Source organism: Talpa europaea (genome assembly GCF_964194135.1).
Source record: "Talpa europaea genome assembly, chromosome: 5".
Lineage (NCBI taxonomy): Eukaryota > Metazoa > Chordata > Mammalia > Eulipotyphla > Talpidae > Talpa > Talpa europaea.
The window spans coordinates 44,844,219-44,859,150 of NC_140071.1; the positions used below are offsets into that span (position 1 = coordinate 44,844,219).

The 14,932-nt window shown below is 36.1% G+C and overlaps 1 protein-coding gene across 1 annotated transcript in view; it reads right to left on the bottom strand.

Annotated features, from left to right (window-relative positions):
• Nucleotides 1-14,932, bottom strand: part of MSH3 (mutS homolog 3) — a gene marked incomplete at both ends in the record, with an annotated part of 149,954 nt that overhangs the window by 19,635 nt on the left and 115,387 nt on the right. The window contains one exon of the mRNA XM_084233471.1: nt 4,295-4,452. Coding sequence (XP_084089597.1) covers nt 4,295-4,452 — 158 coding nt within the window. The remainder of the gene's footprint in view (nt 1-4,294; nt 4,453-14,932) is intronic.

Below are 14,932 nucleotides of genomic sequence, written 5' to 3' on the forward strand. Positions count from 1 at the left end.
TATCCTACGATATGGAATATATCCTAGGAAACTGCCTGTAAGTTTTAGAAGCTAGGCAGGGCATAAGCCAACAAAAAGTTTATGCTTTATTATCTTAACAAGTATTTGTAAGACACTGTACTGGAGAATGATTACAAAATTTTCTATCATTAACAAGCTAGAGACTTAAGAAATTCCAGAACACATGCCATTATTATTCTGTCTGCATATACATTCAAATGTAGTAAAAAATGTAAAATACATTCTTTAGGTTTCATCTTAGTTTGCTCTGGGTAGACAGGTTACAGTTACATGATTAAGAAGACAAAATCACTCAGATATTTTTAGGAGTGGCAATTGACTAATCCTTCTAATCCCCCTACTCCTCCTTGCTTATGACCCTTACATAGGTCAATGAAGCTTAATAAAACATTACTGAAGGGAAAAAAAATTAGGTTTTTCAGTCAGTTTATAAAATCAAGAACACTTTCACCAGAATTTGAACAAGAGTTTGTTTTTATGAGATCTTGTTATTCTGAGGTAACATTGTAGGTGTTCCTAAATCACAAATGTTTCTAAATCTGTTGCTTAAATCATAATCCCTGGACTTTATTTAAGCACAGAAAATACTAGCATGAGGGAGAATACTGCAAGGGTGTTTCATTTGAATAAATAACTGTTGCTTAAGTAGCAAAATTGTTAATAGAGGCAATTATTAAGTGACATTATGTTTTGACATCTTTGAATGCTTTAAAAAATGTGGCAAAATGTAAAAATTTACCATTTACATCTTTTGGGTATACAATTCAGTAGCATGCTCAAAAAATGCTGTGCAGTCATCATTATCATCAATTACCAGAACTTTTTCATCTTTCAAATCAGAAACTCTGTACCCATTTGAACCAACGCCCAATTCTCTCTTTTACATTGTAACTTCTATTTTACCATTTTACCGTTTCTATGAATTTGGCTGTTCTAGGCTTCTCATATAAGCAGAATTATACCATATCTGCCATTTAAGGTCTTTGCATAGGAGGGGTCTTATTTTGCCTTCTTTTTGAAGTTAAAGTTGTTCTTATTCACTTCACTTTGCTAAAACGTTTGCAGAATTCTGTCCAGTGTGGATGTCCAGGTTTTATGGCTTTTTGTGTATTATATAAATTTTACAAAAAAAATAACAACTTGTGAGAAGGTTAGTGTAAGGAAGAAAAAAAACAAAAAAATTAAAGTACAAGAAAAGAAAAAGCTGCAAAAGAATTATCAGTTATTAAAAGTTATTAAAAGATATAAATACTTCATTAAAAGGCATAAAAATGTGAAGCAGTAGACATGTGCTGAATGTAATTAAACATAAATGTTGACTGGAAATGGACTGAAATTACAAGTGATTTAATTTAGCACCACATGTGTGCATTTTTTAAAAAAGCCTAGAAGGTTATATACATAAACAACAATGACATCCAGGTGGTGGAATTACGAACGGTTTAATCTTTTTTCCTTTTTTGAGCTTTTCTGTAGGTTTATATTTTGCACAACAACATAGTTTCATATTCTGCACAATGAAAAAGCATTACTGTGCAAATTAAAAAACACACTAATTTGAAAAACCACCAATGATATATTGAAGAATATTTTATTGTATCATTACATTGAAACAAAGCAAAATAATGGTAATTACCAGTTTAAATAAACCAGCTTTCTCCTATCTATAGTGTATATATAAACTAGCAGGAATGAAATTATATAATAGACAAGAAAAAGGTTTCTTTCTCCTGTATAATTGTTTTTTTTTTTTACACCAGTTGCAATCAGATCAGAGAACAGTATTATAATCAATTTATAAAAGCTATAACACTTAGCTGCAAATACAACCAAGTGAAAAATACTACAGCAACCTTTTGATTTCAATGGGAACATTGCTGAGAATCAAGACAGCAATTTAGGGACAAGACAAACTTCAACTGGCTCACATGAAACCATGTAAACTAAACCCACCTAGAAAGCACATGCAGACCACTGTGAAAGACAGAGGTGTTGTACCAAAAGAAATCCTTTGGTAGATGTGCTGACTGTGCAAATCATTCACACATCTACTGGTCCACTCAGTTGAAAAGTCCCATGAATTTGAAAGGAAAATAATTAACAGACAAATGTTCTTTCTTCTTTTTTTTTTTTTTAGATTTATTTATACAAGCACTGGGTACAGCAGAAGTGCGGGAGGGTGAGAGAATTCACCAGAGCCAGAGGAGACAGAACAGGCAGAGTGACGAAATACACTGCTGAGGGGAGCAGGGGGTGGCAGGAAAGGTCTGCGTGCCATATGGGACCCTCACCTGGCAGCCGGGGATCGAACCGGGGATGGACCCGGCGCTGCACCACCGGGGAGGCCCCAAATGTTCTTTCTTAACCTTAATTATAACTGTGTAAACTACAAATAATGCAAGTTGTCAAAGGAAAAATAAGATTAATCAGTCATCAGGGATAAAATTAATCAGATTAATAGAGAGGAACTCAACACAACTAGATGGCACATCCTTATAATTGAACTTGGGCAGTAAATATGAACCAGGAGAAATCTCGGTTTCTCTGATTCTGTTTTTCCTTCTATAAAATGACAGGAGTTGAAACTGAACAATGGATCCTAAATCTAGACATGCTTCAGAGTCACTTGCAGAGATTCTTTTTTTTTTAAAGATTTATTTTTATTTATTTATGCATATAATAACTGGGATATAGGCCAGAGGTGCAGGGGATGAGAGGATTCGCCAGAGACAGCGTGGGAGCAGAACAGGCAGATTTGCAGGTCTATTGAAATAAAATGGCTGAGGGGAGCAGCAGGTGAGGCAGGTGAGTCTTCCGTGCCATGTAGGTCAGCTTGGGGTGGGGAGTGGGAGAGTTAAGGGAGAGATGGAACTCAGGCGGCACAGGTGATAGTATGACAGCACTGAGACTTAACCCCTACACCACCAAGGAGGCCCACTTGCAGAAGCTCTTAAATATGGAATCCAAGGATCCTGTTCATTATATCTATTATAATGGTTTCTCCAGGGTCGGTACACTCAGGGACTCTGCCCGGGATCTACACTTTAAACCAAACTAAACCCTCAGATGACTGTGTAAGGTTAAATTCACACCACTACTTTTCCATAAAAAAGATGAAATGAAGGCCTCTCAGGTGGTTAAGCACCACGCTGTGAAGCTGTCCGCAACTGGTTCGATCCCAGCTGGCTGGTGAGAATGCCACATGGCATGGCAGACTTCTCCTGTCTCGCCTGCTGCTCCCCTCAGCAGTGTATTTCAGTCAGCCTGCCTGTTCTGTTCCCCACTCTGTCTCTGGTGAATCCTCTCACCCTCCTGCACATCTGGCCTGTACCCCAGTTTTTGTATAAATAAATAAATCTTCAAAAAAAAGATGAAACAAGATATTTCCTTTAATTGCTAGGCACGGTTCCATCGATAAATAAACCACGGAATCATAAGGCAACATTGCTGATGTCAAAAGGATTTCAAATAGCCTACTCATTCAGTAAAACATCGTTATCACGTGGTTTTAGTATTTACTACCAAGTAGAAGATAAGCACTGATTCAAATTTTTTTTTCCTGATCAAGAAATATGTGTGTATATGTGTGTGTATATATGAGTATGTACACACACATATATACATATATAGACATATTTAAATAGAATATAAATATTCCACAGTAGGTGCTCAATTTCCTGAGTTAAAGTGGGCAACAAGTCAGTTATCATCCCACACAATCAAAAGCAAATAAATAAAATAATTTAATTTGAGCATTTGAATGGCTATTATCATCCAACTCCCTCTCAAATAAACAACTGGCGCCATTCTGAGTGCACAACATCCCTGAAGCTGGGTGCTATAAGACAGCACTTACATGGGTAGCACAGCATGAAAATTAACCAGGGACCACCAAAAGTAAATATGCAGTTGACCTAAATAGAAATAAATTATGCCTAGAAGCCAACTTTTTTTTTTTAGACCAGACTAAATAATTCATCGCTTTTCTAAAAATTACTGAGTCTAAAAAGTTGAATGAGGTTTATTTTGCATTTATCAGGAGAACAAACAATAGATCTTATTTCAATGATACATATTCAAAGATGTTAATGATCCTTGTAAATATGCATCTAGATATTTCACTGATGAGTATATCACAATACACTGATATAAATATACCTTAAGCTCCCAAGCTCTAAATATTTTAAAAGCAGAACTATCCACCTAAATATGTATATAAAATAAAAATGTGCACTTATTTCCTGAAATATATTCAAATAGAACTAAGTTTTACCTTGTGAAAATGCCATCCACAATTCCAATTGTTGCTTCCTCTGCAGGAACATAGGAGCCAATCTGAGCCATGATAGTAATCAATGCAACTTGTTTTATATAAGAGCTCTTTCCACCCATGTTTGGTCCAGTAATTATCATTACTCTTTCTGAGTCTCCCTAAAAATTAAAAAGCAATGTCACTTACTGTACCAGAAGGGCTTTTATTTTTTTTTAATTTATTTTATTTTGTATAATTCTTACCTCATTTTTCATTTTTGCACAATGTATGCATTTTCATTTTGGTTATATTCCCCATACAATTCCTACCCCCCCTTATTTTGACCCTAATCCTTCCTCTCCCCCTTTCCCCCGTAGTGTGTCTCTCGTTTATAGTTGCTTGTTGATTTTGATTTTTTTCTTTATTATAATTAGTCTTTTTCCTGGTCCCTTATTTAGGTTTTCTAAAATTCCTGCTATGAGTGAGACCATCCGGTATTTTTCTTTTTCTTTCTGGCTTATTTCGCTGAGCATGATCCCAGAAGGGCTTTTATATAGCATCTAAAATTTATTACACAAATGGAAATTCATTAGGAAAAAATTGATTTGTGATACTCAAATATATCACTAATTAAGCATCAGAGAGGAAAGAAAACCTCTGTATTCAATTTGAGCTATACAATTGCATAAAAGTGAATTCTTAGCAGCACACATGACTGTTTTAGGATATAAAAAAGGAAAAAAGAAACAACCTGAACAAGATAGCTACTATCAATTTCCATCTGTCTACCTTAAGCTATAGAGGTACAGATTAGTATAGCTAATTGCCCAAGGCCCTAATTTGAGTTGGCAGCACATGAATTTTTTTCAGTTAGAGATGGGTGAAAGCTAAAGAAAGTTAGAATGCAAATTCTAGATACTGGTTTTGTTACAGGGCAACCCCAATGTGAAATGGGTTGGCCTGACTCTGGGTTCTCACCCACGTGCTTAACAGGGACTTATAACGAGACTCAACTGTAGGCATACACAAAAAGGTTAATAAAGACTTTATTTACAAAAAGGGGAAATGAAGAAATGAGTGACTCAAGGGAGAAAGAGAGAGAGATAAATTGGTGAATGCATCTTCCCAGTTTGCTTCAGCTGGAACCACAATAGCATGCTGAAAGCCAGCAGAAAAACCAAGGACCCCCAAGGCCTACATATAACAAACCTGGCAGCTTAACTCCACCCTCAGTTTCCAGCAATCCTCCCTTTGGTAGCAATGACATTATGGAATCTGTAGTGCCTGGTGTCTTGGATCTCTGGTCTGGCTGGGGGTGGGGTCCATAAAATCTACCGGTGAGTTTATTCAGAACAAACATCCTTTCCCCCAAACAGTTTTATCAACACTAAGTTATTCACAGGCATTTCACCAGAGAATGTGAAGGAGGCAGAAGAGTTAAAAAAAAAACTGGTAATGACAATTTCTATAACTTGCCTGTATTAATCACTTATAGTACTTGCCATGCACAGACTCGTCCTAGGTAACTGCCCAACTACAGCCCTCTATAGAGGGCTCAATGTGGGTACTGTGTGAACCCACAACATTGGCAATACCTGAACAGTCAAGAGTAGCCACCTCATTATTAAACAATGATCTAGGAGGAGGCTCCAGATAAAAGCTCTTTTGAGGGCCTTTCTGGTGGTGCAGGGGTTCAGTCTCAGTACTATCAAGCTATCGCCAGCCACTGCAGCATGAGTTCAATCCCTGGCCAGGGAGCTAACCCCCCTGGAACAACAGACCTCTCCTGTCTTGCCTATTTGTCCCCTCAGCAGTGTATTTCAGTAGATCCACCTGTTCTGCTCCCCATTCTGTCTCTGGTAAATCCTCTTACCACCTGCACCTCTGGCCTACACCCCAGTTCTTGTATGCATAAATAAATAAAAAACTGAACAAAGCCACAGGGTAATAGGAACCATAAGTTAAGAAGTTACAAGGAAACAAAAGGTATGAAGAAAAGTTATACAGAACAAGAAAAGAGGGTGGTTAGTAATGAAGGAAAAGAAAAAATAGGAGTTGACCTAGGTATTTACCCAAAGGACACAGAAACATCAATTCCAAAGAACACCTGCACCCCTATGTTTATAGCAGCACTGTTTACAATAGCTAAGCTTTGGAAACAACCCAAATGCCCAAAAATAGATGACTGGATCAAGAAGATGTGGTACATATATACCATGGAATATTACTCAGCATTCAAAAAAGATAAACACATGCAATTTGCTGCAACATGGATGGCGCTGGAAGGGATCATGCTCAGCGAAATAAGCCAAAAAGAAAAAGAAAAATACCGGATGGTCTCACTCATAGCAGGAATCTAGAAAACTTAAATAAGGGACCAGGAAAATGAATAACTATAAGAAAGTGAAAATCAAAATCAACAAAAAACTATGAACCAGAGACACTTTTAGGGGGGCGGGGGCGGGGGCGGGAGGGGAGGGATTGGGGTCAGAATGGGGGGCTGCAATTGTATGGGGAATATAACAATAAAATTTATAAAAAAAAAAAATAGGAGTTGAAAACTTCAAGCAAACAATGAGCTATCAAAATAAAACATTTTAAAGTGTTACTACTGAGGAATAAAGAAATCTGCTCCATCTCTAAAGCAGTCTCACATCCTAATTAAGCAAACATTTCCAGTTTCCCAAAGGCCAAGCTGTGCTAAAGATCTTGTTCTTCCTGTGTGATTCCTTTTTCTAATGGTCACATGTGGCTCTGTAATGAGCCTAATGAATCTCCATTACTTGTAAGAACTTACATGAACCTGTGTTTCTTGGAAACACAAAAACCAGCCCAGCAGAGTAAGAGCAAGGAAAGAAATGTGGGAAAATAGAATGATAATACTAATAATCAAAACTAATTTTCCTACAGACTTAGAAATAATAAGCCTATTATAAACAACCAAAAATTTAGCATGACTAAATACTTTGAAATTTAAATAAAGTGAACAAATTTCTTTTTAGAAAAATGGCAAAGATGAGTCAAAAATAGAAAATCAAAATCTTATTTCTATTAAAGAAGTTAAATTTGCAATTAAAAACCCTTTCACAAGAGAAACTTCAAACACAGATAAATTCCCCACTGAATTCTTTCACACATATAAGATATAGCATCAATCTTTAAAAAAAAACAAAAACAAAAAAAACTTCCCAGAAAACAAAAGAAACTCTTCCCAGATTATTTCAGAAGGCCAATATAATCTACATATCAAACCCTGACAAGAAACACTAAAGGCAATTTCACCTATAAATATATACATGATACTTTAAAAATATTGATAAATCAATCCAATGATATACAAACATTTAGAGTGCTTGAGAAATACAAAGTTCGTAATCCTCAAATACAAATATTCAAATATTCAACCATATAAAAATTAAAACTTCTGTAAAACAAAAGATATAAAGAGTGAAGACAAGCCATAAAAGGGAAAAAGAAATAAAGAAATTTGCATTATATTTAATCAACAACAGATTGTTTAATCAATAAAAGATCAGTATTTAGTTTTATAAAGGACTTCTAAGAAATCAATTTTCTATAAGAACAACAAATAATTTAGAAATATAATTATAAAATTGGCATGATCTACGTAACAAAAAAAGAACACTGACTAATAAAGATGGTAAGAGATGTAAAAACCCTTTATGGAAATCTAAATTTTTTCTTACGACTTAAAGCAAACCAAAACAGGTATTTATGCAGGAAAAATTTATGTGTCATAAACAATCATAAAGATGTCAATTTTCCCTCAAACTGATATACAGGGTCAATCAAATCAAATGAAAATCCTAGTTCCACCTCTCAAAGGCCAGAATAAGTTGATAATAAAATGAAATAGAACAACAAATGCTAAAGAAAATTCAAGGCTCAATTTCAAACTAAAGAACTCAGTTTGATTAGAAGAATAAATGAGGAGAATTTTCTCTATCAGATATAAAGAATCATAGTAAATAAGACTATGTGATTTTGGCTCAGGGACAAAAAAAGCCTGCATAGTAAAAAATAACAAAAGTCCAAAATAGTTCTGTTAAAATATGGAAACTTAGCATGAGGTAGAAATAATTCTGCAGAAATAATGTGGTAGAAATAATTCTGAAGGGAAAAGGAAAGATTTGAAATGGAGCTAGACAACTGATTACCCATAGGAAAGATGGTATTAGAATTCCACCTCACACCATATATAAAAATAAGTTTTGAGTTACTTCATGAAAGATCTCAGTCTAAAGTAAAGCTTTAAAATATTTATAAAAAATTATATATGAATATCTTTATATCCTTGGAGACAGAAAAGAATTTCCTAAGTAAGGCACCATTCATATGGAATAGACAGATACATTCAACTTCATTAAAATTAAGACTCTTTGGTTATCAAAGTCATCAAACTGAAATTGAAAAAAGACAAAATTACTCTAAGCAGTCTCCTAACACTAAAGTATAGATTCATTATCACTTTAAAGTTCTATGGACCAGAAAGATGACTTAAAACTTAGTAGGGGTCTATATTTTTAACAAACAACATCTGTATTGTCTGAAAAATTAGGTTTGGTCTAATTAAACATGCCACTCGAATAAATAATTTTAAAAGAAATTATTTACTCAATGAACAACAATAAATATCATGAATAAAAAGGAAAATCCAAAATTATTGGTAGTTAGCACTAAATTATGATACTATTGATGACTTGTTTTCTCTATGAGCATTTTATTTTCTAGCTCTCCAAATTTTCTACCATGAGCTTTTTGAGCAACCAGTTCTACTTCTTTTTTTTAATGTTTAAAATATTTTATTTTATATAATTTTTACATCAATTTTAATTTTTGCACAATGTATGCATTTTCATTTCGGTTATATTCCCCATACAATCCCCCACCCCCCGTGGTGTCTCTCTGGCTTATAGCCGCTTGTTGATTTTGATTTTTTCTTTATTATAATTAGTCTTTTTCCTGGTCCCTTATTTAGGATTTCTAAATTCCTGCTATGAGTGACACCATCCGGTATTTCTTTTTCTTTCTAGCTTATTTCACTGAGCATGATCCCTGCCAGCTCCATCCATGATGCTGCAAATTGAAGTTGTTTACCTTTTTTGATTGCTGAATAATATTCCATGGTGTCTATATACCACATCTTCTTGATCCAGTCATCTATTTTTGGGCATTTGGGTTGTTTCCATAGCTTAGCTATTGTAAATAGTGCCGCTATAAACATAGGGGTGAAGGTGTCCTTTTGAATTAATGTTTCTATGTCCTTTGGGTAAATACCTAGGAATGGAGTTGCTGGATCATATGGAAGCTCTAAATTAGTAGGTTGAGGAATCTCCATACAGCTTTCCATAGTGGTTGGACCAGTTTGCACTCCCACCAGTAGTGCAGGAGAGTTCCTTTTTTCCACATCCTCACCAACATTTGTTGTTGCTAGTTTTTTTTTTTTTTGTATGTGCCGTGTGTCACTGGTGTAAGATGGTCTCTCATTGTAGTTTGGATTTGCATTTCCCGGATGACAAGTGATGTTGAACATTTTTTCACATGCCTGTTGGCCATTTGCATTTCTTTTTTGGAGAAGTTTCTTTTTAGCTCTTCTGCCCATTTTTTGACTGGATTATTTTCTTTGTTATTGTTGAGTCTCATCAGCTCTTTGTAGATTTTTGTGATCAGTCCTTTATCATTAGTGTTGTATGCAAAAATTTTCCCCCAGTCGGTGGGGTTTCTCTTTGTTTTGGTTATTGTCTCTTTTGCTGTGCAGAAACTCTTTAATTTGATACAGTCCCAGCTGTTGATCTTTGCCTTCACTATCACTGCTTTGGGTGATGTGTCTGTAAAGTCATTTTTGAGGTGCATGTCATGTAGTGTTTTGCCTGTATTTTCTTCTATATCTTTTATGGTTTCAGGTCTTATGTCTAGTTCTTTAATCCATTTTGAGTCTGTTTTTGTGTATGGTGTGAGGTAGTAGTCAGCTTCATTCTTTTGCATGTAGCGACCCAGTTTTCCCGGCACCATTTATTGAACAAACTTTCTTTGCTCCATTGCATATTATTTGCTCCTTTGTCAAAGATTAGTTGGCTGTAAATCTGTGGGTTTATTTCTAGATTTTCTATTCAGTTCCATTGGTCCATTTGTCTGTTCTTGTTCCAATACCATGCAGTTTTATTATGGCTTTGTAGTATAGTTTGAAATCTGGGAGTGTGATGCTTCTATTCCCTTCTTTTTTTCAGGAGGGCTTTGGCTATTTGGGGTTTTTGGTTCCTCCATATGAATTTCATCAATATTTGTTCTATTTCTTTGAAGAATGTCATTGAAATTTTTATTGGCATAGCACTGAATCTGTAAATTGCTTTTGGTAGGATGGCCATTTTGAGAATGTTAATTCTTCCAATCCATGAGCAGGGGATGTCTTTCCATTTTTTGTGTCTTCTTCTATTCCTTTTAACAGTGTTTTATAGTTTTCTTTGTATAGGTCCTTTACTTCTTTTATTAGGTTTATTCCCAAGCATTTGATTTTTTTTTTTGTTTTGATAATAAAAGGGATGGTTTTTTTTTTTAATTTCTTCTTCAGATTTATTGTTTGTGTATAGGAAGGCTACTGACTTTTGTGTGTTGATTTTGTATCCTGTTATTGAACTGATTGATTACTTGAATTAGTTTTTCTGTGGAGTTTTTGGGGTTCTCTATGTATATTATCATATCATCTGCGAATAGTGATAGTTTGACTTCTTCTTTTCCTATTTGGATTCCTTGTATGTCTTTCTCTTGTTTTATTGCTCTGGCTAGGACTTCCAGTATTATATTGAACAGCATTGGTGAGAGTGGACATCCTTTTCTTGTTCCACATCTTAATGGAAATGCTTTCAGCTTTTCACCATTGAGAATGATATTGGCTGTGGGCTTGTCATATATGGCCTTTATGATGTTGATGTATGTTCCTTGTAGCCCAAGAATTTCAAAGGCCTTTATCATAAATGGGTGTTGTACTTTGTCAAAAGCTTTCTCAACATCTATTGATATTATATGCTTTTTGCATTTCCTTTTTGTTGATGTGTTGGATTACAGTGACTGATTTTCAGATGTTGACCCATTCTTTTGTCCCTGGAATAAATCCTAATTGGTCATGGTGAATTATCTTAATGGATACATTGTTGGATTCTGATAGCTAAAATTTTATTGCGGATTTTTGCATCAGTGTTCATTAGAGAGATTGGCCTGTAGTTTTCTTTATTTGTGTTGTCCTTGCTCAGTTTTGGTACTAGTGTAATGTTGGCTTCATAGAACGTATTTGGTATTATCGCTTCCTTCTCAATTTTTGAAAGAGTTTGTGAAGGATAGGCACCAATTTGTTTCTGAATGTTTGGTAGAATTCATTTGTAAGTCCATCTGGTCCTGGGCTTTTGTTTTGATTACCATTTCACTTTCACTGCTTGTAATTGGTCTGTTTTGGTGTCCTATGTCTTTTTTATCAAGCTTTGGGTGATTGTAGAGTTGTAGGAATTTGTCCATCTCTTCTAGATTGTTGAGCCTGTTTGCATATAACTGTTCATAGTAGTTTCTGATTATTTTTTTGATTTCTACTGTTTCTGTTGTGTCTGTTGTGATTTCTCCTCTTTCATTTGTGATTCTATTTATTTGTGCTTTTTCCTGTTTTTCCTTTGTAAGCCTGGCTAGGGGTTTGTCTATTTTATTTATTTTTTCAAAGAACCAACTTTTGGTTTCATTGATCTTTTGGATTTTTTTTTTAAGTTTCTATTTCATTTATTTCTGCTTTGATTTTTATTATTTTCTTTTCCAGAGATGACAATAGTTGTCTGATACATTTTGCTGCTCCTTCATTTGGTGAGTATATGTTAATAAGTGTTATTTCTTCTTGAAGTATTGTCCCCTTGATCATAATGTAGTGACCATCTGCATCTCTTTTTACCTTTTTGAGTTGAAATCTGTTTTATCTGATATAAGTATAGCTGTTCCTGTCTTCTTTTTTTGTCCATTTGCTTGTAGGATTGTTTTCCATACTTTTACTTTCAGTCTATTTTTATCTTTTGTAGTTAAGTGAGTTTCCTGGAGACAGCAAAAGGTTGGGTTTTGTTTCTTAAGCCAGCCTGCGACTCTGTGTCTTTTTAGTCCGTTTACATTTAGGATTAATATTGCTATGTTAGCATCTATATTTGCCATTTTGTTTGTCTTTTCTCTGGTTTCATTTACTTATTTTTTTAAATAATTTTTTTTTGGGGGGTGAGTCTTGTTTTGTTCTTATTCATCCCTCTGTTAGTTCTGGCTTTAGGCCTCCTTGTAGTATTTTTTGGAGTAGGGATTTCGTCGTAATGAAATTCTGGTGCTTCTGTTTGCCTGGGAAGGTCCTTATTCTTTCTTCATAGAGGAAGAAAAGCTTTGCTGGATAGAGTATTCTTGGTCAGCATTTGTTGTCATGGAGTCTGTTGACTATGACCCTCCACTCTCTCCTTGCCCGTAGTGTTTCTTCAGAGAAGTGTGATGTCAGCATGATTGGTTTTCCTTTGTATGTTATCTGTTTCTTCCCTCTTGTCAGTTTCATTATTATTTTCCTTGTCTTGGATTCTTGGGAGCTTTACTATTATGTGTCTTGCTGTATTTTTCCTTTCATCATGGAAGTTTGGTGTTCTTCTTGCTTCTTGTATATCAATTTTCAGATCCTTCTTCGCGTTTGGGAAGTTCTCTTCAATTATATCCATGAATATTTTCTCTGTTCCTACATCTCTCTCCTCTCCTTCTGGGATTCCTATAACTCATATTTCCTTTCCTCATGGAATCAAATAGTTCCTGAAATCTTTCTTCATTCTTTTTCATTCATACTTCTCTTTCCTTTTCTGTTTTGGTTCTTTTTATTTCTGTGTCTTCAAGAGCACTTATTTGTTCTTCCATTTCATCTATTCTGTTATCACTGCTTTTCCCAGAGTTCTTTAGCTCCTCCATCAATCCTTTGATCTCCTGTATTTCTTTCACTTCCCTCTTTAGGGACTCAGTTTCATTCTTCTGATCATTGATTATTTTTCCCTTATCATTTTCCTTTATGACTTCTGTCAGTTTTTTAATGATGACAATTTTAAATTCTCTTTCTGGAAGGCTCAGAAGTTCTTCCAAGTCACTGATGTTGCAATCTGGTGGGTGATTTTCATTCTGTGGTGTGTCTTTTCCCTGAGGATTTGTTTGGTTGTTTGTAGTTTTTCTTTTCCCCGCTGCTTGTTTTCTAATTTGTCCTGTGCATTGGGACACTGTGTCGCTGGTACTGGCTGGCATCCTTTTGGTATGCTCTTTCTGGGATGTCGGAAACTGATGGCCCAATTGAGTCAAACACTGTTATGCCAGTCCAGTAGGGCAGTGGTACTATGAATATGTCAATGGGCACTGTCACAGAATATCTCCTCCTTCTGCATTTGTTTAATTCCAAAGGTGTGTCTTGAAGTCCCACAGACTGCCCTGGAGGTCCCTATTCTAAAATGGTGAGTCGGAAGCGCATTTTCCTGTGCCTGCGGTGCGGTCTGCCCCAGCGGCTGCTGCCCAATTCCCCTCTGGGGTCCAACTGGTGGCCAGATGGGGCCTGATGTGAGGGTTCTTCCCAGCTCACCTCTTGCTGCAGGGGCAGCCCTCTCCCAGTTCCAAGCAGTCTTAGTTAAATCAAAGGTCCCTATTCTAAAATGGTGAGTGGGAAGCATACTTTCCTGTGCCCGCAGTCTGCCCCTGTGGCTGCTGCCCGTTGCCCCTCTGGGTTCCAACTGGTGGCCAGATGGGCCTGGCGTGAGGGGGCTTCCCAGCTCACCTCTGGCTGCGGGGGAAGCCCTCTCCCAGTTCCAAGCAGTCTTGATTGAATCAAAGGTCCCTATTTCCAGTTCTACTTCTAAGAATCAATTCTGTAATAAACCATGTAGAATTGTTTATAATAGCAAAAATTAGATACACATTTGGAATGTTAAAAAAAACTATGAAACCAATAAATTTAATATTATGATATCACTAAAACTTTTCATAGAAAAGATTTTTAAATAATATATGGAATATGTACAATGTATTGATCATAGACCTCAGTTCATAATTTACTTGCAAATGCATTCTGCAGCAATGAAAAGGTTTCAGACAAGAACTACTTTTGAGTTTTTAAGGAGTAAAATGCTTTTGACTCACTAAATTCTACAACAGACTGTGGTGGAGGACTGAGGGTGTCTTGGTGGTACATTTAGTGGCATACACCTAAGGAGGTCGGCTCCTATGCCTCTGAATCACAGTGCTGTAAACTAATGAATGCTACTGTAACAGGGTGGTCCCCAGGAAAGAGGGAGGTTCCCTGCACCACCCAAGGGAGGGTGGGGCTGAGCGGGAAGAGAAGAAGCTGAAGAGGAGACTGAGGGAAGAAGGAAGCAGGATGAAGAGCCAGGAGTCCTGGAGGAGGCGCATGGAGCCAAGAGACACATGAAGAAACTGCGCTTGCCTTTTGGTCGTGGACTGAGTGACACAGATGTGGGTGAGAGACCCATGGGGAGGTGACAATGGCGGTTTTTGTCTTGATTTTGGTTTTGCTCTTTTCCCTCCAGACTTGTCTGGTTGTTTCTGATGCTTTTCTGTGGGTCCCCACTGGAAGATGCTTTAGACTTGTGGCAGGCTTTG